Here is a 21,594-nt window from a genome sequence, read left to right as displayed (position 1 = left end):
TTAGCACTCTTGGGTCGTGGCTGCCCGCTGATCTATTGACGTGCTGTGTCGCACTAGAGAGCCTTTTTTTTTCTGAGTCCTTTCGTGCTCTTCCATCCCAACATCCCTCATGAGTGCAGGAACAACAGGGACGTCTTTGCGCAACCTCCATTGACATATTCAGGCCAAGTCGTCAGCCAACGCATCCTTCGGGCCTAACCGACTATCTTGCGCACCCCATACAACTACTTACCTTCTAGACATACCTCCCTTCCCCATAGTCACACACACACACACACACACATACATAAACACACGAACACATAACACACACACACACACACACTCACACTCGCACGCACCATAGCCCCGGACCAAGGTACAGCGAGCTCAACCACCGCAGCGCGCCTGCCTACGTCTCACCCACTCCCTTCACCCGCTCGCTCGGCTCACTCACTCACTCACATACTACCACTCCTCCTTGGCGGTGCCTGCCATTAAGTTTGGTGGTGGCTGCTATTGTACGGTGTAGAAGAATCCCACTCCACGTGTGAGCCGCGAATTATCCTACCTATACTCAGGGACCGTGGAGTTACTCGATTACGACGTGTACACCACACTTCACTCTAGGCTGGAACGAACGCCTCGTGCTCACATTTTCTGGGTCCGCCGAAAGCAGCCTCAACCTTCTGGGGTCTCCACATACATACGGACACAACCACGCCAGAAGACACTTCTAATCGACTCAGTACCCCTCCAAAGGCTCAGTAATCGCTCCCGTACTTGGTTTGAACTCGGTACTTGACTCTCTACCTTCATCTCAGCCCTCACCAGGAAGCAAAGCCCTTGGGTGAGAGACAGTGAACGGTCTCGCTCCCACTCCCGCAGAAAAGACCATCGGACGAGGTGTATCACCAAGGCATCAGTTCCCGTATTCCCTCGGCGCTGTGCCTAACCACTCGAACTGTTACATACTTGGACACACAGTGGAGTCCGAACCATCGTGGATCTGTCTGTTTTCTTGCCCAAAAGAAAGGAAACCAGTCACAAAGCACCAGCCCTCGGCCACAGCAGGATCGCAGCTTACCGGATCACGTCGGCAGCATTCTTCAACGGACTCCGGTTGGTGTCATCTCCCCTGAGCCTCGCAAAGCTTAAAACGCCTATGGCATCCGCAACACTCGGCTCCAAGTGTAGTTCTCAGGTTAGGAAACAGTGTGCACGCTCTCGGTTCTGCCATCCTCCCACTGTCGAATAGGAAGGGGGACATGTACAAGCTGCAAGACATTTCCAGCCGGACGAAACCTTAAAGTGCCTACGGTGGCAACCGTGCTCCGAGTCCTCCCAAGTACCTTGCGAAGTTTGTGTGCCTTGCACCAGAGAACCCCGCGCGCTGCCTGTGCTCTCGATCCATCATCCCAGGGCAAATCTGGAGACAGAGCTCCTTGAAGAGGAAGTGACGCGATTGGGTTTCGCTTTGCGTGGAGTCACTGTGCAGTGTCTACCCCCCATCATCCAGTCTTATCCGGTGGCTAGCTTGTGGGCAGAAGAGAGAAAATCTTACACATCAGTGTGCCGGAGAGGACCACCAGAGATCAGAGGAGATACCACATACGGACCGGACGAGCAATTATATTGGTTGTATCCACCTGCCCTGCCAGCCTCTGACCAGGAAATCACCTTCATATCTCTCCTCCTCTCGCTGTCATAAGCAGGACTTATCTCCTTCTTTCGACCTGCGGTTGGTTCCAAAGCTCCGTGCTCACTCGGTCTTGGTCCCAGGTCTTTGATATAAGACCGAACACACGAATACAAATTATTAAAACGGCCAGGCATACATCTTTCTTCGCACTTTAGCCTACGTTTCACATCACGACTTGACTTTCGACGGCTCGGCACTTTAATTCCTCTTGGGCATCCTAAGAACGTACCAGTGTGGGGGGTTACACCTGTGCTGGGTATTTTCAAACCATCATCTTCTTGTTCTCCGACTTATCTTTCCAGAAACTCAGACCGGCAATTCTTTAAAGGTATATACTTTCGCTTGTCACAAAAAGAAACGCCTTTTGCTCAACCTCGTGCGGGAAGCTTTGGATAGATACAGCTTGCTGTCCTCCTCTAAAGTTCCTCTGAACAGCGCCTGCAGAGTGAACTCTGGCCAAACCAAGTCCGTCGTGGTAGCAGTCGACTCCTGCTCTCCAAGCTGCCATCATGTCGGACAGAGGGCCGGGAGGAGCGATGCCTCACCACCATCACCACACATCGGCTGGGGCCACATTGCAGCCGACATTTGTTGGCTACATCAGTTCGACGATGGACGCCCTCGTTCTGTTCGAGGCGTGCCTCACTGGCCACATATCCCACGTACCTCGTCGGCCACATGACCGAGAGCGGGCGAACCTCATCCGCAGCGGCAACGTCTTCATCTACGAGGAGCACTCAAGCGGCATCAAGAGGTGGACCGACGGCGTCCCATGGAGCCCTAGCCGCATATTGGGAAATTTCCTGCTGTACCGCGAACTCGACAAGCCTTTCCAACCAGGCGAGAAGAAGAGGGCCATGAAGAAGGACAACAAGAGCACCAATGGGGTACAAAAACCCACCAACACCTCGAGGGCGAACTCAGTTGGCTTCAGTGGCATGAACATGGGCGGCTTAGCTTCCCAGTATTCGGACGCATCAAATAACAACAAGGATGCCGAAAGAGCCTTGGTGGGATCTCTTGTGGACAGCTACCAATTCAAGCCGGAGGGTCTGGTAAAGAAGACGATCAGCGTACAGTATAAAGGCATGCAACATCACCTCGTCTCGTATTATAATATCGATGACGTGGTCCAGAAGAAACTACGCACCCCTTTGGAGTCACCCGAGATGCAGCACATCACGCCACGTGCTGCCTTGATCTCGGCTGGGAACTTCCGCGCCCCGGTCGACGACCACGAGCTAATCATGGACGACCGAATGAGAGTGCTCATTGCCCAGGGTCATATCCCGCCCGACATGAACCCATACGGTGGCTCCCGATCCATGTCTGTGCCTAACGTACATCATGGCTACCAAGCAGCATGGGCCACAGGTTACCCTATGCAAACCAACTCGTATGCCGTTAATCCTCACACTTTACCGCCACCGCCGGTCCCTTTTCCTCATCCACACCCAGGCTATAGCTACGAAGCCTCTCGCTTGCCAGCACAGCCACCGAATTTCCCTTCGATGCAAATGCCCTCGCGGCGGCATAGCACGATAGCCAACAACGGTTACGACACTAACGGGGGCGGACACAACAGCTATGGGTCTATGTCATCAATTAGCAGGAGTCACATGAGTAACACTCCGGTCGTCCCGAGTAGCGGCATGTCCAGCAGTGGCCTGCTGGATGGCCACGGGATGAGCCACGGCTCTTTCAGCGCGCAATCGATGTACGATTCCCCAGCGGCATCAGCAGCATCGTCCCAACATGGGGCTATGTACGATAGCAGCGCCAGGCATGCGACAGCTTACGACAACAGCTCTTCACAGCATCAGAATACGTCCTATGATACACAAACCAATCCCATGTTCGACTCAGCCAGTACAGCTCAGGGTGCAGGGGATTACGAATCAGCCTTGCAGTCGCAGCAGGGCTTGGGGTCATTCGAGTCGGCCAGCGATGACAATACGCCGTCGGCCCTCAACGGTATGGACATCAACTCATCGGTGACGAGTGCCGAGCTTAGCGACGGCGGCCATTACAGTTCGTTCCCGGGGCACGAGACGGGATACGCGACCCGCGGACCACACCAACAGTCCATTCCCTAGAGGCATAATTGAGGGGGACGAAGACAACATAATCTAGGGGAATGGAAAGGGGCAAGGGTAGGAAATTTATCCAGTTTATCCAGGGAGGAAGGGTTTCAAGGCCCATCGTTCTGGTTTCACGGCGCATAGTTTGGCTGGCAGCATCAGCGGTTCGGTGGAATGGATCTCTGGGCGTCTTTGGTGTTTGGCCTTGATATTGTTTACTCAGGTTGGGCATACACGTGGTTTGGCTGGTGACGTTGTTTCACCCAGAGGAGGCATCAACCACGTATCATGGTTTGGTTGCTAGGAACTGCCCATAGCCCTTGTACTGTTATGTGATACATTGCTCGCGAACCCCCGCGGGGTGGTGCAATGGTCGGGGGCGCAAAACATACTCGATAGAACATAATGCATCAGTGCCATTCTACACAAGTCGTCTCGCTACATAGTGCTCGACGAACGTTGCAATGGATTGTCATGTGAAATGCCTGAATTGCATGGGCTGTACGACGGAGGTTAGTCCACTGCAGCTTACCAGGACCTCAGCTAACTCCTGTCTAAATGACCTTGTCCGTTGAGGTTGAGACGGGAAGTCTAACATTAAAGAAGACGACAGTCCTTCTGGGCTGGGGGGGAGGGGGGGCGATGTTAGCGTCGAATAGACCATCAGAGTCCGGTGCAGTGTTGAGAGCGGCCATAGCGGGTGGCACAGTAAAATTGTGCACTGTAGGTAGTTCTACAAGCACCCACGAGGGTAAACTCAAATAACGACGGGCGAGGTTGAGGTTGATGAATTGAATCAAATACAGGTTAACCTCGAGTACTAGCACTGCTACTTTACTACTTGGCCTGTGGATGTTGAGAGGAGCGTGGAGGGGTGCATCTGGCATAAGTCAATCTGAGATGGGCGAATGAACGGGCCAACACCGGCCATTGGGTGAACACGGTGTTGGACAAATTCTTCGCCAACTGTGACGCGAGACGGAGACGGGCTGCAATCAATCCAATACATACAATCCCTCCCCCGACATGCTCACCGACTCGTCCACCACGCAAGACGGCACAGCACAAGTGCAAGCACTGTACAGTAAGACGCTGGTTCAATCAAGCTTTCGATTCCAGGCACGCGACGTCCTCTCTGTCTTGGACTGTCCACCCAGGCCTGCCGGCTTTGCCCAAGCTTCCTGCATCACAAGCTGAGCTCCCATTCCCGTGGGAAGCCCGGGGCTCTCCTCGTCCGCGTCCTTACGTCATCTTCACCCAGGCCCATTGCGTTGCCGTCTACCGCGCGAGTCACTCACCACCTCGATCCTATTTGCTGCTACCTGCTGTTTCGGGAGGGGGACAGGAAAGGCCCGGCTTCCACTGTTTGTTGATTCCTGGCTGCTGCTGCATGTGAAGACAGCAGAGGGGACGAATCGCAATGAGTTCTCGGCTTTTCTTGGCCAGCAGCGGTCGCGGCGCCAATGCGATCCGCACGACCGTTGAAGCTCCGATGCTGCTAGCTCTCGGCCCTTCCTCTTTGAGTTCGGGCACCACGACTCTTGCGCCAGCTGCTGCTTCTGCCTTCGTGGGACGAATGCCCCTGCTCCATCTCGCCCGGAGGTCCTTGCATACCCGTGCCCGTTGTCAGCAGCAGCTGTACAACCACCACCACTACGGCCAGCCCCTTGGCGCCACACTGGCCACCACACTTCGGATCACTGAGTCGAGCCCCGTCGCCAGCAGCCGATGCAATCTCCATACCAGCAGTGCCGGCATCGGGCGACGTAGCTACAGCCGTGCCGTCGCTTTGTTGCCCTCGCAATCGCGCTCGTCCTGCACAGCGGGCACATTGCACTGTCGCAGGTCAGGCCGACATGGGACGGCTCTGCAAAGCTCCTTCAGAAGCTTATCATCCGAGAGCCGGCGTTTGCAGCAACAGGGGGGAAACATGGTCGTGATGAGTGAGTTCGGTCCCCCCTCCCTGCTCTCCGTTGTGTTACCGGTTGGTGGCGTACAGATACTCTATTCCCCTCAACCTTCACCAGGGATGTATGGATTTGAGTGTGAGGCGACGCGCATCGAGGCGGCAACTCAACCTTGCTCGAGGGGTCGTGAAGAATCGCCCATGTTCAGTCGAATCTTGTTGATATTTTCCGTTGGCTTCGACTCGCCGACGAACTCCTCATCCATATTCGGCCTAGTGTTCATGCATGGCAGAAAGTCAAGTCGAGGTTCTGCAATGTCTCCTCTGCTAATCCCGATGCAACAGGCCTGCTGCACCTCCTTCCGTCGACCCTAAGCCTGCTCCTAGCGGTCTCCGAAAGGTGCTTCCCATCCCATCCCTGACGGCGCATGAAGACATTTACACAATACCGAATCTTCTCACCGCCAGTCGCCTGGTTGCCGCCCCTTTCATCGGCTACGCTATTCTCCACGATGCACATGCGTGGGCTCTCGGCTTGTTTGTCTACGCCGGTGTTTCGGACCTCCTCGATGGCTGGATCGCCCGGCGCTGGAAGCTGCAGTCGGTGGTTGGCAGCGTCATCGATCCCATGGCCGACAAGATCCTCATGACCATCTTGACTATCTGTTTGGCCACCAAGGGTGCCCTTCCTGGTGAGTCTTCGACACTCCCCCGGCTTCAGACTTTCCTGTTGTCCCTTCATGCTCCTGTCAACCCATCTTGTCTTTCTTTCTTGATTCTGCCTCGAGCTTGATTTTCTCCCCATCCAATGTATTGTCATCCCAATGCAAGCGTGCATTCCCCAGCCATGTTGCCGAGTGTTTCCAGCCTGGCGTAACCTTTTGTCTTTTTGTCTTCCACTTCTGCTACCACATGTACCCATACCTTCACGCGAAGTGTTCCAGTCACCGGCTGAAGCTTGCAATATGCCAAGCTCACAAGACAGGCGATTGACTTTGGGGGTGCTTGTTATTCCTCTTGGAGCTCTCGCATCAAGATTTCATCGGTTACCAGAAGCCACTCGAACTAATGCCAATTTCTTTGCGTTGTAGTTTGGGTAGCTGGCATCATCTTGGGCCGAGATGTCGGCTTAGGTCTCGCAGCCATCTACTACCGCTGGATATCCCTGCCACCGCCCAAGACCTTTATGCGGTACTGGGACTTCTCCCTCCCTTCGGCCGAGGTTCGGCCAACGACGATCAGCAAGTACAACACGTTCTTGCAACTAGCACTGATGGGCGCCACCACTGTTGCGCCGCTGCTAACGATCGATGTCGCAATGGCGTTGACAAGTCTGCAGTAAGTATTCCTCTGGTGAATCCACGCCCACGCTGGCTAGCTCCAGTCGAGCCTGGCGAATACGACTCTGCTTCAAATGCATCATGGTGCCAAACGGTGGTTGAGACGCATGCTAAAACCATCTTGTAGGTACACTGTGGCGGCCACAACAGTATGGAGTGGTCTGAGTTACGTTTTTAGCAAGGATGCGGTCAAGATCCTTTCGGACAGTAAGGCTAAGAAACAGTAAACGACGCGAATGACCCGATCGGGTCCCATACTCAAAACTCGTTCCTACTGGGGGTGACGTCCAGTCACATTCCTCTGGAAAAACTGAATTGTACGGCGGGTTCTCTTATATCAATATTGCACTCAGTGTAAGCCTGTATAATGGAGTGCGGCGTGTTGCGCCATCATTTATAGAGACCCTGTCACATAATATGAACCATATTACACCTGTTGTCTTCATAACTACTGGCTGTAGGGCCACCGACTCTGGTTCGTATTCGCTAACTCGGGCAGAATATCTTCGAGTTTTCCAGCGTCGTCTCACCATTGTCCTGCGATTCCTTTTTCGCTCGCATCACATTACCGCATCCTCCGAAGGGGCTCAGTCCTGCTTAACCAATTGGGTCTAACATTTGCCTGCCTGCTAGTTGTAGGGCCGATTTCAGGGGCTCCTAACGTGAGCCACGATTATCAAGATGCTTACAAAAGCCTCAATGACGTGGACCAGGGGAACTCACTGAGATCCCGCTCGATTGGATCAGGTATTAGTTTGGTAACTTCTGAGCCGAATACTTCCCAGACCAGAAACCCCCTTGGAACATAACCAGGTGCATCTTGAACTGTCTTACCCTCGCTAAGACTCTTTCCTCTCTCTTCTACGTGTTTATTATGCTTTCTAGAAGGCCAATTCGGTTCCATAATTAGAAATAGCATCTAAAAACTATACTCTCCCGACGGATACAATATGGCGTGCTTTCTCCTCTGCCCTATTCCATTTACTATAGAGAATCGCAAGTTTGCATTGCGCAGCAGGATGGACCGCTCCGCACAGTACATCTCTGGTCTCTCCCTTTACCACGTAACTTTAGTCCCTGCCTGGTCTGCCTTTTTCTTTTACGGCGACACGTGCCGACTTCGATTCTATCTCTGGTACACTTGGCGACTTGTCGCTCCACTGAACAAAGAAACCTGCCCTAATACCGTAACACCGTATATTCAGGAGCGGCGGCTGCAGACATTTGGTGTGAAGAACGAGGGATGGAAGGCCGGGCGTCGGCAAATGAGCAACACGAGCTTCTTGCTAATCTGTACAATTAATAAATACATAGTCCAAAAAGAAAGAGGAAAAAGGAACTCTCTGGCGGGGAATTGAACCCCGGTCTCGAGCGGATCTGACACTGATGAGGTCCAATGACAAGCTCGCATACTGACCACTATACTACCAAAGACTGTTGCCAGTTGATTTGTTGGAGGCTGTATTGTTATCCCAAACTATATCATATCCAATTTGCTAACGAGGTAGGTGACGAAATATGTATGTCTTTGTACCATCAACAGGGGCCACCCAAGCTTACCAAGTGGCTGCAGGGGGCGGCGACTCCAGAAGCTCCACCGCCCCGCGATACTCTTTTTTGAGAGTCAACATCACCAACGAACCGACTAGACAGTTACTTACTTGTCGTTCCCTGCGCGACGCCGTTCCCTGCCATCTATTCCTACATCACCGGCCTTGAACCGAACGCACCGGGACACACACAAGCACCATGTGGTACGCCCGCCCCTCCTAAACCCCCACCGGTCCTCTCCCCCTTGCCCGACGACCAGCAAGCGATGGAGAGCAACCGCCTCGCCGCCGACCAACCTACGTTCATACTGACTCTGACTCACCCCCTCCTCGACAAACAGCAAACACATCCTTAACGCCCAAGTCAGCATCCGCAGCCCCTGCTGCCGGAAATGGTTCGACTGCGCCGACTGCCACCACGAGCAAGAGTCGCACCCTCTCAAGCAGTCCCTGGAGCTGATCTTCGCCTGCAAGAAGTGCCGCAAGTGCTTCCGCAAAGACGCCCAGGAGTTCGAGGACGCCGACGAGTACTGCCCGCACTGCGACAACCACTTCGTGCTCGAGGCCGTCGTGCCCAAGCCCGCCCTGAAGGTTGAGGGCGAGGACGCCCGTGTCGACAACCGCATGCTCAAGGACGACCGCATCAAGGACGGGAAGCAGGGCGGCGAGGGCATGCGCACTGTCTTCGACATCGACAAGGATGCCGATCGGTTGGGCTGAAGAGGGAAGGGAGAGACCGAGAAACGGAAACGAGGAGCTGGCCAGGCCTGTATATACGAACAGAAGTGTGACAATACCTGACGACGACGAGAGCCAGGCGATAGAGGGCTGGGGGGGATTAATCAAACCATAGGCCACATAAACCGAGCAAATATGGGCATTGATGGCGATGGGGAGTATGATACCACTATATAGACTACACGGAAACGACGATTCAGCACGAGAAATGACACGGTGGCATGTGGAAGAAAGCGTCATCTGACAAGGCAACCGCTCGCAACGGTTCATGCACTCGGGTGTCTTGCTGATAGTGTACAAGTTCGTGAATAGGACCCGTCAGTCTATGGCTCTGTCTACCGGTTCGCCCACCAGACTAGCCCGGGAACCCTCGGGGCATCGCCATTTCCTCAATAATCCAGCTGGCCTTTGATGCATCATCATCCATCATCGTCGTCATCATCACTCGCCACTGGGTCTCGTCAGAATGGCGGCGCTACCTTGTCCCGGTGTCCTGCCTGTCTTCTTCTTAGCAGCCTCCTCTTGCTTCTCCTCCTCGATGGTCTTGACATAGTTCTCAATGTCCTCCACGGGCAGCATCTCGACCGTCTTGCCGGGTGCCATGATAGCAATCTCGATGTTCTTGGCGCCAGTCTGCACGACCTCTAGTAAGGACTTGATGGCCAGTCGGATCGTAGCCTCGCGATCCATATCCTCCTTGTAGTTGCGCTCCAAGAACTCGCGTACCGTCTTGCTGGAGCGACCGATGGCGTTTGCTTTCCTGTTCGTTTTGTATGGTCAGTTTCCGTCGACATGATACCCGGCAGAGAGTCCATTCTGTGGGCGTATGCATTGAAAGGAAGAGCAGGATGAGAAGGGTTGTATTGTAAACGTACCAGGCAGAGTAGATACCGCTGGGCTCAGTCTGATACAAGCGGGGAACCTTGCTTCCTTTGTCGAACCCCACGATCATTGTGCTGATACCGAAGGGCCGCACACCACCGCTCTGGGTGTAGCGCTGCTGCACGCCGGCGACGTACTTGGTGATGTACTCGATGGAGACGGGGTCCTCGACGGTGAGGCGGTGCGACTGAGCCTCAAGGCGGGCCTTGTCGACCAGGATGCGGGCGTCGGCATTGAGGCCTGCAAAGGCCAGGCAAACATGCGTGTCGAGCAGGCCGATCTTGGATGGGGTGATGCGGGTGTCCTGCAGCTTCATGGCCGACCGCTTCTCGCAGCCTAGGACCACGATGTCGCTTCCCTTGACTCCGACCGCGCAGGTTCCTGCAGTAGAAGAAAACGTCTCGGGTTAGAAGAGAGGAGAGGAATGCAATAGGAGCGAGCGAGCGACCGGGGCTGGTCCAGTCGTAGGTCACAGGATGTGGGATATGGATGGTATCAAGTGCGTACCTCGCTTCACTGCTTCGCCGGCATATTCGACTTGAAAGACGTGTCCATCGGGACTGTAAAAGAAACGGTCAGATCCGGTCCAGGGTCGGAAAGGCTTCATCCAGGGCATGTGCATACCTGAAGACTACGATGATGGGTGCGTGTTAGCTTGAGATGCCCGGAGAGGATCGAGAGACCAGCACGGCTTACCTGAAAGTGCTCTGTCGTAACCCGACGCCATGGTTGCAAATCACTGATAGCAGGTCGGCAAGTGTTGCTTACGATCTGAAGGCACTGTGACTGCGGGATTGTGAAAGGGCGTATCTCGGGTATCTTGGGTCTTTCGTCAACGTCGTTCAGCTTGTTTGGTTTGGGGGCATGAGGTAGGTAGAGGTCCAGGCACAGGGCAAGGCTGCCAGGTTGACGAAGCTCCCAGCTGCTGCGGGTGCAACTCCAGCCTGGGTGGGTGCTGGAAGCTCTTGCTTCCCCGCTAGCAGCCCCCGAGCCTGCACAGCCACACTTGACATACGCAGAAAGGAGTACCTTATGGCACAGCCACATGTCCCCCGAAGCAGTCACGACATTATCCTTCTACTGGAGAAGGACATTCATTCACGTTGCAGAGGAGACTGGTGTGGATGATATACCTGCCCGAGCTAGCTTGGCCAGTTGTATTGAAGCATGGCCTATCCGTGTCTAGTAAGCCGTTACAAGTCTTGGACCATGCCGTTGTATACCACCGCAAAATTTCACCTGTTTTTTTTCCTTTGTGCGTCCTGCCCCCGACCTGGAATTCGCTGCTCGTGGGGCCCATCAAAGTAGACAACCTCCCCCCACGCCAAACATGATGATGGCCTTTGATTCCGGGCGGATTCGTACTAGCCGATACAGTCTTGTACCAAGCGCTCAAGAACAAAAGTCCGAAATGCCAAAGTCATGATCCCCATAGATGCCAGTAAAACCAGGATCCCTCGACAGGGAGTCAACAGTCCATACCGTTGGTCCCTGCCGCCTTGAACACCAGATTTGATGCATACCAATGCTGCGCCGTCGATGCTGTGACTGAGAGTGGTGCTCAGAAGATAGAGATAAGTCGCGCCTTGATGAGAATATCAGAGACCAAACTCCGCTGTCTAAGGAGCCCAAGCTCCATGAACCGCTTCCAAAACGACCAACGTCGCTGTCGAGAATTGGGTTCTCCAATGTGCTCCGTAATACATTACCGAATGAGAGAAAAGCAATGATGTAAGTCGCTGAGATCTCTTTCCCAGAGCTCCAAGATGCCAAAATGCCAAATCATGATCAACCATAGGTATCGTAGCTTAACAAACTCTGCCAGGCCATAAAGACGCAGAGCAGGGCCACGCAAGGCCTGACCTCCAGGAACACCTTGAATTTCAAACCAAATAAAAGAAAAACCCGTATTCCGCCATGGTGCTACCCAGCGGGACCAAATCTAGTCCGATCCCTGACGAAACGACCAGAAAACGCCGTGGCACCATGCAGAACACCTGTAGACAAAGAAAAAATTGAACAGTCATTGCATAAGCAGCAGGATATCCGTTTGCAAATACATGTACTGTGGACTCCGTTATGTGGCGGAGTCCATCTTGAGCAGCCGCCGAAGCGAGTCCTCCATATGACGCATCTGATCCGAAGACTGAGAATTGCTGGGAGGAGGGCTCTGCACTGGCGGGGCCTTGACACCGCCGCCATTAAGAACGGAGGCTGGGAACATGCCACGAGGGAGCTTGGGGGGCGTCTGGGTAGCTCCGGATAGCTTTGGCTGTTGACGAGGTGGCGTCTGGGGCTGCTGCGGACCCCCTTTCGCACCAGAGAACAGATATCGCTTCAACGCGTCGCTGCGATCTGCGTCCAAGTTACGCGCGTTTGTTGGTGTGGTTGGGGCAAACCCGTTGCTGGGGCGGGCAGCCTTGATGCGTTCCGAGTACGGAGTCGAAAATGCTGGCCCAAGGGATTTTCCAGGAGTACCATCCAGCTCTGTAGCAGAAATACCCGAAGATGGCATTCGTGCTACAGGGGGACGCTTCTGAGGGGGAAGCGTGGCCATTCTGGGCATCGTCTGACATTCCTTAGGTGAGTCATGGGGTGGAGAAAATGGGCCCGGAGGAACGGCATTGATGTTGGCAGAGCTTGCACGGCGGGCTGTGCCTGACTTCTCCGCTCGTTGGGCCTTGAAGAAGATTTCGAGAGGGGACTCTTCGTTGCGCGGGACAGATGGTAGCTGAGGGCTACCCGGGCCATCTGACTCCGAATCAGTAGTCGGCGGAGAAGGCTCCTGGCTCGGCCCTGTCGTTACTGGCTTCTTCTGGCTAGGAGAGTCCGGGGCGGAAGTTGTCCTGGCAAGAAAGCTTGGGATGGGGAGCGCAGAAGGGGCCGGCGAGTGGTGGAAGGTTGCGCCAGCGAATGCAGGAATCTGGTTAGGAGGGAAAGATGGACTTTGGCGCTCCTGTTTGGCGCTGTGTCCGTTGGCAAGACCAGGGGACGCAGCTCCGTTTTTGCTGCGACCCTTCTGTGAATGCTTTCGTTGCTTTGAAGCTGTCGTCTGTGAATTCTGCACGGCCAAAGCATCACCAGCGGCCAATCTCTGTGGTGTGCTGGGACTGTCGGAATATGCTTGCCGATAGCTTGCAGCGTCGTTTTCCGAGGCGTAGTTCTTAGAATTGCCGTTACGGCCTGATCGGCGCCGACCTGGAGTGTTCTTTGGATGCGGTGATGAATGCATGATGTATTGGGCGCTTGGAAAAGATTTGTTGATGTTGTTGTTGTGACGATGACATGTATCCAGCTGGATTGAACTAGGGAGGAACAGTGGAGGCCAAAATGGCTTGAGGGAAAAGAAAAGGCTTGGGTTGTTGAGGTTGCAAAAGCCTAGGAAGGAGGACCTTTGGAGAGATGGTTGAGGTCGAGACAGTATCAGGGGTCGCAGTCAATGCGGATTGCGGGGTGGTTGATGATCGAGACTTGTATTGCGCAATGCGACAAAGACGAGAGGCGAGGCAGCCGAGAGGAGGAACGATGCCGGAAGAAGTGGTCGGTGAAAGAGAAACGACTTTGGGCTTCTGGCAGCGTTCGGAGACGAGAAAGAGAGGTTAGAACCAGGTTTAGCTGGGCGGACGATGTGCAATGGTGATTTGCGATTTTGTCTGAATGGGTTGCGGTCGCAAGCTGGATTGGCTCATATTTGTTGTTGATGAGTATGGAAAAGAGAAAGAAACTTGACGATGGCGGGTGCACAGAAGGGGAATCAAGGAAACAGCGGCTGAGTTGGGAGAATTATGGAGTTACTCCATTGCCGCCGGCTGCCTTGGGAACAAGTACATTTGGAGTCTTTGCCTACCTTTATCTGCCCTTGTTGGGCGAAGACGGTACTTGTGTCGAAACCCGACCAGGGGAGAAGTGGCAGCTAACCTAGCCAGAAATCAGACGGGGGCAAAGTCAGCCAGGCGGTCCAGCCAAGGCGCACTCCCAGAAATGACGACAATTGCTGCTATGTCGCTGCCAATCTCAATCCTACGATACCGGTATGGAGCGAATCCGAGAAATTGCCTGGCAGGAAGCTCGGTTCGAGTTGGGGTCAAGGGGTTTCAGGGCCGACCAGACAATGCAAGATTCGCCTGGAATGGCCTGAGGACTACTTGGATTTCACTCTTCGCAATGCAGGTCTATGTAGCCTATGCAGACATAGATAGTTCAGACATAGTGGTACTTGCTTGACCCATGAGCCTCCCAAAGTGAAAGGTGTCTGAGCTTTCCGCTAATTGGTAGTTGGGTGCCTATGGGATCGTCAAACGTGGTGCGTGGGCATGCTGGCAATCACCAATACCCAGCTGGCAGAAACGAGAGACAGTAGTTGGGACTTAGCGTGGGCGACGGAAGACTACAAACAACTGCTTCCAAACAATGCTGAAATGATGGGAGGATAAGAAGAGATGTTTGGCGATAATGACCGATGGGGCCTTCCGCACTGCAGCCTTATCAAGCGTTGGCTGGGTGCTGGGTGCTGGGAGGTGGGAGCAGAAGGAGGGGCAACATTGCTACCTAGCGCGCATATCGGCAGGCGGGCAGGCAGCTCAAGCGCAACCTCGCTATGTACAGAGCTCGACCGACCGACACCTTTCAGGCCACCACTTGCGTCTCGTTAGCATCGATTGCACATCATCATACCCAACAAGGCAGAGCAAGAGGCAGGATATAATACCGCCAAAGTTGATTTGCGGATCCTTTTTCCTTTCGAGAAAACTTTCAGTGCATTCTGGTAGCATCTGATAGTTGCGAGCTTGTGCCTTTTGCTTCAAAGAGGCAAAACTTACTACCACTGCTTCCATCCAGCAGAGCCGACCATATTCTACCTCTCCCTTCGACGTTCCAACCAAGGTCACGCACACGGTCAAAACTACACCTCATCACATCCCGTAACCAAGTTTCCCGCGGCATTCTTTTCTCAACTTGTCAAGATAGGGAAACAGTAGAGCTTGAATCCCCGGGCGACTCCCTTCTATCCATCCAACCGGCGGCGCCCTCCTGGCGGCCCTCTTACAGCTTATCGGCGGCCCCCTCCTACAGCTTCAATCAGGACCAGCAACATGGCCGACGTTGATATGACGGATGCACCTACCACTTCGGTTGCTAAGAAGGCAAAGTCTGGCGAGGTTGATGCCAAGGGCGAAGGCGGCAAGAAGCGGTTTGAGGTCAAAAAGGTACGAGTTTCCTGCTGTTCAAACTGGCTGTCTTGTGCACTTGAGTAATGGGTGAACTGACGTGGATGACTTCATGATTAGTGGAACGCCGTCGCGCTCTGGGCATGGGACATTGTCGTCGATAACTGCGCCATCTGCCGCAATCACATCATGGACCTCTGCATCGAGTGCCAGGCCAACCAGGCATCTGCTACAAGCGAGGAGTGTACAGTGGCCTGGGGTATTTGCAACGTGAGTTTTTTTTACCTGGATTAATGACGAGGTGGCTTCGCATGCCTTTGCTTTCGACACATGAGATACTGACGAATCGCCGTCGTTCCATAGCACGCTTTCCACTTCCACTGCATCTCACGCTGGTTGAAGGCACGACAAGTCTGCCCTCTGGACAACAGAGACTGGGAGTTCCAGAAGTATGGTCGCTAAGAAATCGGTTGGCGTGGAAGAAACGAGGAAACATCTGATTACGGAACGCTTGGAAAGGGACAAAAGTCCATATGGCACGATTGGGGTTCCTTCATAATCTGCCGTGGCAGCTGTGGCAGGTATCACGTTGTTCTTCAACATGCAGTATGATGCAGGCCTTCCTGCCCCAAGACAGCGGTTTGGTACCAGCGGAGCCAAATAGATTTGTACATGGTACGCGAATCCTGATGAAAGCTCCATCAGTCGCCTGCGGTCTTTCCACCCTCTATCACGTAGCCCATCTCTTAGTGTGCGAACATCTTCTCGTCCACCACTATATTCTGATGCGCGGCTGCTGCTCCGCCTCCTACAGGCAGCCACTTGACGGGGTTTCTGTTGAAGAATGGCCACGGAGGGACGACGACGAGGAAGGTAACGAGAGTGCCAGCGAGGCCGAGTTTCAGTGCCAGTACGATGTCTTGTAGAAAATAGCCCACGAAGAAGGCGATTGCCTGCGAAAGTGCAACGGATGTGTCAGCAAAGCCCAGATCTTCGGAATGGGACATGTGTTTCGGAATGAATGAGTTAAGACGTACTCCGACCAACGATAGCATGAGGGTAGAGATGATTTCGGCAAGCTTCTGGCCTTCGAAGTCCTACATGAATGTCCAGTTAGTGTGCCATGGCAAAACGACGAGCAATTGTACGGGAGAGTAGGCCTCGGTAGGTAGTCCTACAATTTGGCCATCAACCAAGTCCCTGACCTGGTCCAGGATTTGCTCTGCCATTGTTGCTGCGGAAATCGAAAGCTCCGAGTCAATGCTTGTATAGAATCCCTTGAGGGCTGCTGGGTCGAAGAGTCTGTTCTCGTGGTTCTGCTCGTGGCTCGTGAATGGATGGCATGTATTTACAAGACTGCTGACTGACACGCGGGCAGTCTGCGTCGCATTCCCCACCTATCTGGTCATCTTGGCATTGATTGATCTGGCCAGAGCGACGAGAACGCGCACGGACCAGTCCACTCAACCTTCGGTTCATTGAATGGAGCGATCGATACGATACGATACGGAGTACATACACACATACTCACATACTCACATACTCACTGACGACTGACGACTGACTGTCAGCCCTGTCGCCCTCTCGGCGGGTTCGGAATGTCGAATTGTCCCAGTAGCCCCTCCAGCCAATCACGGAATGTCAACATATCCATGCCCTGCCATGACTCCGGCATCGACCTCATATGTATTGCATTGCAGACCGCAAAAGACACTGGCCACCCTGGCTACTGCTAGTATGACTTCATCTCACCCTCGATATCCTCACCACCTGCTATCTACCTAGGCAATCCCAGGCCATTGTAAGTAGGCTCACCGCCAAATGCCACCATGTGCTCTATTTCCAGCGACAGATTCTGAGCGCCTGGAGCAACAAAATCCCTCAGAGACGTTGTCGGTCAGAGTGTTTAGAGATCACGGGCAATTCTAAGATCAACCGTCTGTCCCGAACCTAGTCATGGGCTTTTAGTCTCTCGGGTGGCATTACCGGTAGACAGGTGCCGGCAGGACGGTGAGGTGGCTTGTCTACTGCGACTACCGGCCTCTGCATAGATCTGTATTCTGGATACCGCTGCGCTTCATCAGGCTCGTCTCGCGGCATTCGGCACCCGCATGGTTATACTTCGAGCCAACGGGGAGATATCATGGGGATGGTGCCACTAATAGTTGGTTGAAACTCAAGCCTAGCCGCTCACTGCTGGTTCTACTACTAACGACTAACGACCCGAGACTAAAATGGACGACTTGTGCCGTGGGGACTGGCAACTGGCGACTGGTATCGAGGGTTGAGCATGCAGTGACTTGTAATTAGTTGGACAGGCCTGACAGCCTGAGGTGCAATGAAGTGGCATGACATGTTAGGGCGAGCGAAAGAGCAGGGAATTGCCTCCAAGCTCCTAGCCCGAAGTCCTTGCTCATGTCCATGGTACAGGGGTTCGTGATCAAGCCACTAGCATCTAACATTTCGGGACAGTCATCCTCCCCTTTGCTTCTTCACCTCGCCAGAACTCACTACCCTACTCACTACAGCACTCACTGCCTAACTGCTCACCTTTCCAGAGTCAGGCTCGGTGACTGTGACTCCACTCCACTCACTTCAAGGCCAACGCCAAGTCCATCTCAAGATTTTCTGTCAAGCACGAGCCAAACGGGCCACTCGCATGTCACGTTGTTTGGCTCCCGTCCATGTCCATTGAACAAAATCCTTTTTTTACCTAATCAAATCAAACCACAACAACGCTCCGTTCGTCTGAACAAATCCTTAATTTTCCCGAGCCCAGTCTCCTTCCCTATCTTGATCTTCTTATATCGAGAGCCTCAAGACGCTTCCTTCCATTCGTCCTTTGCTCGACTGAAAATTCCCATGCTCTTGTCTTACACGGCCCTCGCTGTTTCGAAACCATAAAATTGGGTTGGACAGGGACGGAGCTTTTGGCAGGACGAGAAAAAGCAAGCCCTGACCTCATAAGCAAATCAATGTAAGCACCTCCCAACTCCCTACTTCCAGTCCTTGGCAGTTCCGCACCTACTCCGTATCTCCTCCTACCTTGACTTTCGTTGCTTCCCCCCCAGCTTGCATGCACTCGCTCGTAGTCAGCAAACAAAGGATCGAAAGTCTTGCATCTCTTCCCCTTCACACTTTGTTTCTCATTTTCCATCCTCGCTCCACGTCCAACAACCAACAATCGCATACAGTCTTCAGTCGCAACCCGTCTTCTGAGCAAGCCATCGCCTCAGTCGCATTCCCATTCGCCAGCCCACCAAAGGTCCAGTAATCTTTGATAGGACAATCGCATAAAATACTCTCGAGCTGCATATAAAATTCAGCAGCACGCCACTATCCCAAGCTCTTCCTTGCGGCCGACAGACCGCATTATTCTACCAAAGTCACCAAGTTGGCGGGCCTCAGCAGCAAGCAGTTTTCCCTCGCTCGACCGCTCTTAGGCCCTCTGTTTTGGGTCTATAGCGGCGTTAACAAGAAGCCTCCTTAACTGGTTGCACGCCCCACGCCTAGTTTGATCCAACTCACGATATACCGTTCTCTTTCGCCAACAGAGCCTTACTATCTGGAACGCTGTTGCGGCCCTCTCGCGTCCTCTTGCGCTGGAGCCTCGACAAGTCCCTCCTGCAGTCGGCGTGCTGCCACGCCTGCTGCTGCGTGCCAAAGCCTCATAACTGCGTACGCGGTTCAGTATGGTTGCCTTCCCTTGACTTCCAGCGGAGGGCTTTTCCTTGTCTCTTTATAGAATTGGCAGGTTCTGTTTAGTTCGATACAGCATAATCACTGAAAGAAGCAACAACAACAAGACGGTGGTACTCGTCGCATCGACACAACCCCAGGCAAAAGACTGAAGACTCCATAATGTCGGACCACGAAGAAATCTCGGAGAGAGGGAGCGGGTATGACACCCCTGTCCCGGAACTAGATGACCACCGCCACCAGAGCGCATCTGTCCAGAGGCCTGACCGACCTCGTCGAGGCACAGTGGACACCCTTTATGGCACGCGTCATCTGGAGACGCCCCCCGACATCCGCGTGCGCGACTTCGAGGAAGCCATCGCAGACGATGATGCGGACGATATGTCCCCCATTCAACCTCGAAGTCGACGTCCTACCGTTGACACCGTCAACGATGGTCGCTCCTTGTCGCCCCCGAACTCAGTCAAAGCGTTCGCTGAAGCACGTCGTCGTGGGCGTGCATATTCCAACAACAAGGATGCTGAGGATGCCAAAGAGGACGGCGAGAGGCTTCATCTGGCTCGTACCTTCACAGGCGGCAGTCGCCAAAGTGTGCGCTCAGTGCGCAGCAAGCATACCGTGGCTGATGACGCTGCCAGTTTGGGCACAAACCGAACAGCAGAGGAAGATGTATGCTTTCCCATGAACGATGAGCACCGACAAGACAGGCTATACATCGACTTTGACTACCTGGAGAACTTCATTGCAGCCGAGAATGCGGCCCGCAAGGAGGAAATTGAGGCAGCGAACGCCACCAAGGTGTTCCCGGCCCTCCAGACTGAGCAATTCCGTTCCCCTTCGCCAATGGTCACAGCCGATGGCGACATATATCACCTTCCGCCAGAGACCAGTGTGGTCGATGAGAAGCAGGTCGAGGAAACGGCATTGAAGTCCGATGCTGAAGCGCCGAAACAAGATCCGATTGACCCTAACAGATTCAGCTTCTTCTCGACCGCTTGGGAATCTACAATTCATGCTGCGGAGTTCGGCGACCTAGTCCTGCCTGGTGAGAACGTTCGAGGACTGTTCGAATTCCCAGCCGACATGAACGATGGTGTATGGTGGTTGAACATGAATAGCCCCACTGAGGAGGAAGTCCGCACCATCTGCAAGGCTTTCGGCGTTCATCCCTTGACAATCGAAGACATCACAACTCAGGAGGCCCGCGAGAAGATTGAGCTGTTTCCCTCTTACTACTTCGCTTGTTTCCGGTCCTTCAGTGTCACGCAGGAGGAGGACGGTCCCGACTACGAGCCATTCAATCTCTACGTGATCGTCTTCCGTGAGGGGACCCTCAGCTTCAGCTTCGAGCCTAACAGCCACGCCTCCCTCGTGCGAAAACGAATCACCATGCTGAAGGAGTACGTGTCACTGAGCAGTGACTGGATATGCTACGCCTTGATGTACGTTCTGGACTGCCGTTGTGCACATGCGGTATGCGATACTAACTCTATTCTTATAGTGACAATATTGTGGACTCTTTCGCTCCAGCTATCCATAGAATTGAGCTGATCACGGAGGGTATCGAAGACTCTGTGTTCGTTGCGCGTGCTGATGATATGCACTCTTTTCTCCGGAGAATCGGGGCTGTTCGCAAAAACACGCTCGGGTTGATGCGCATTCTTGGTGGCAAAGCTGATGTGCTCAAAGGCTTCACCAAGAGATGCAATGAGAATTACAAGGTCACCCCTCGCATGGATATTGGCATGTATCTTGGCGATATCCAGGATCACGTTGTTACGATGATGACAAACCTGACGCATTTCGAGAAGATCTTGTCTCGCGCCCACAGCAACTATCTCGCCCAGCTGACGATCGACAGTATTGCTCAGGGAACCAAGACCAACGAGGTTCTCAGCAAGATCACCTTCCTCGCTTCCGTCATTGTCCCGTTGAACGTTGTCACTGGTCTTTTTGGTATGAACGTTCATGTTCCCTGGCAAGATATTGATAATCTGCATGCCTTCATTGCGATTCTCTGTTCCCTGGTCGGCTTCGTTCTCATTGCGCTGTTGATTGCGCGAAAGGCAAAATACATCTAGGCAAGCGGGCATTGGTTTTCCTTTCTCTTTTGCTTGTTGGCTGGGTGAGGAGCCTGACTTCTGCTTTCTTCCTCTTTTCTTTTTTTCACCCCTACTTTACTGCGTCGTAATGGTGATGGTAATGATGGTATACCTCGGAGGTACGTTGTTGATGAATATACATGGAAGCCTTGGCATTGCAAAGGCTGCCAGTTGCTAGGCAGTCATGAGAGATACATAGACGACAATGCGATGACTTCTAGAAATGTCGAAGTTCGAAGGACTGACGTGAGGAGACACACGAGTCTTATCCTTTTGTGGCAGAGGTGCTTGGGTCATGCATGTGGATTGCCGCCTTCTCATTCGCTGTATTACGGCTTACCCAAAAAGTAATCTCCTACCACCACTGTCCCATACCGATCCGTCGAATCAGACGGCGAGACGGGCTGGTGATACTCCCCACCACGTCCATATTCCAGGCCGGCAACC

At 53.5% G+C, this 21,594-nt stretch overlaps 8 protein-coding genes across 8 annotated transcripts; 5 read left to right on the top strand and 3 right to left on the bottom strand.

Moving 5' to 3' along the window:
* Positions 1-2,190: 2,190 nt before the first annotated feature.
* Positions 2,191-3,777, top strand: PG998_007554 (Gti1/Pac2 family protein; the record flags this gene model as incomplete). Its single annotated transcript, XM_066874370.1, has 1 exon — positions 2,191-3,777. One exon carries the CDS (start codon positions 2,191-2,193, stop codon positions 3,775-3,777), a length of 1,587 nt encoding a protein of 528 aa, XP_066730315.1.
* Positions 3,778-5,182: 1,405 nt separating this feature from the next.
* Positions 5,183-7,235, top strand: PG998_007553 (CDP-diacylglycerol-glycerol-3-phosphate 3-phosphatidyltransferase; the record flags this gene model as incomplete). The annotated part of the gene is made up of 4 exons (XM_066874369.1): positions 5,183-5,607; positions 6,014-6,360; positions 6,760-7,006; positions 7,136-7,235. The coding sequence occupies 4 exons, from the start codon at positions 5,183-5,185 to the stop codon at positions 7,233-7,235; spliced, it is 1,119 nt and encodes a 372-aa protein (XP_066730314.1).
* Positions 7,236-8,757: 1,522 nt separating this feature from the next.
* Positions 8,758-9,278, top strand: PG998_007552 (uncharacterized protein; the record flags this gene model as incomplete). Its single annotated transcript, XM_066874368.1, has 2 exons — positions 8,758-8,762; positions 8,900-9,278. The coding sequence occupies 2 exons, from the start codon at positions 8,758-8,760 to the stop codon at positions 9,276-9,278; spliced, it is 384 nt and encodes a 127-aa protein (XP_066730313.1).
* A 459-nt stretch (positions 9,279-9,737) lies between these two features.
* Positions 9,738-10,905, bottom strand: PG998_007551 (proteasome subunit alpha type-7; the record flags this gene model as incomplete). Its single annotated transcript, XM_066874367.1, has 5 exons — positions 9,738-10,056; positions 10,172-10,559; positions 10,686-10,738; positions 10,803-10,809; positions 10,875-10,905. 5 exons carry the CDS (start codon positions 10,903-10,905, stop codon positions 9,738-9,740), a joined length of 798 nt encoding a protein of 265 aa, XP_066730312.1.
* A 1,350-nt stretch (positions 10,906-12,255) lies between these two features.
* PG998_007550 (uncharacterized protein) lies at positions 12,256-13,410 on the bottom strand (the record flags this gene model as incomplete). The annotated part of the gene is made up of 1 exon (XM_066874366.1): positions 12,256-13,410. The coding sequence occupies one exon, from the start codon at positions 13,408-13,410 to the stop codon at positions 12,256-12,258; it is 1,155 nt and encodes a 384-aa protein (XP_066730311.1).
* A 1,861-nt stretch (positions 13,411-15,271) lies between these two features.
* PG998_007549 (E3 ubiquitin-protein ligase RBX1) lies at positions 15,272-15,808 on the top strand (the record flags this gene model as incomplete). Its single annotated transcript, XM_066874365.1, has 3 exons — positions 15,272-15,385; positions 15,467-15,616; positions 15,710-15,808. 3 exons carry the CDS (start codon positions 15,272-15,274, stop codon positions 15,806-15,808), a joined length of 363 nt encoding a protein of 120 aa, XP_066730310.1.
* Positions 15,809-16,092: 284 nt separating this feature from the next.
* PG998_007548 (microsomal signal peptidase 12kDa subunit) lies at positions 16,093-16,575 on the bottom strand (the record flags this gene model as incomplete). The annotated part of the gene is made up of 3 exons (XM_066874364.1): positions 16,093-16,299; positions 16,384-16,443; positions 16,525-16,575. 3 exons carry the CDS (start codon positions 16,573-16,575, stop codon positions 16,093-16,095), a joined length of 318 nt encoding a protein of 105 aa, XP_066730309.1.
* A 2,632-nt stretch (positions 16,576-19,207) lies between these two features.
* PG998_007547 (metal ion transporter) lies at positions 19,208-21,126 on the top strand (the record flags this gene model as incomplete). The annotated part of the gene is made up of 2 exons (XM_066874363.1): positions 19,208-20,487; positions 20,547-21,126. The coding sequence occupies 2 exons, from the start codon at positions 19,208-19,210 to the stop codon at positions 21,124-21,126; spliced, it is 1,860 nt and encodes a 619-aa protein (XP_066730308.1).
* Between the last annotated feature and the right edge of the window lie 468 nt (positions 21,127-21,594).

This window comes from Apiospora kogelbergensis, assembly GCF_038363985.1.
Source record: "Apiospora kogelbergensis strain CBS 113332 chromosome Unknown utg000005l_segment0_segment0, whole genome shotgun sequence".
Classification (NCBI taxonomy): domain Eukaryota; kingdom Fungi; phylum Ascomycota; class Sordariomycetes; order Amphisphaeriales; family Apiosporaceae; genus Apiospora; species Apiospora kogelbergensis.
The sequence above is the reverse complement of the archived record's forward strand: the minus strand, read 5'-3'. Positions and strand labels throughout refer to the sequence as shown.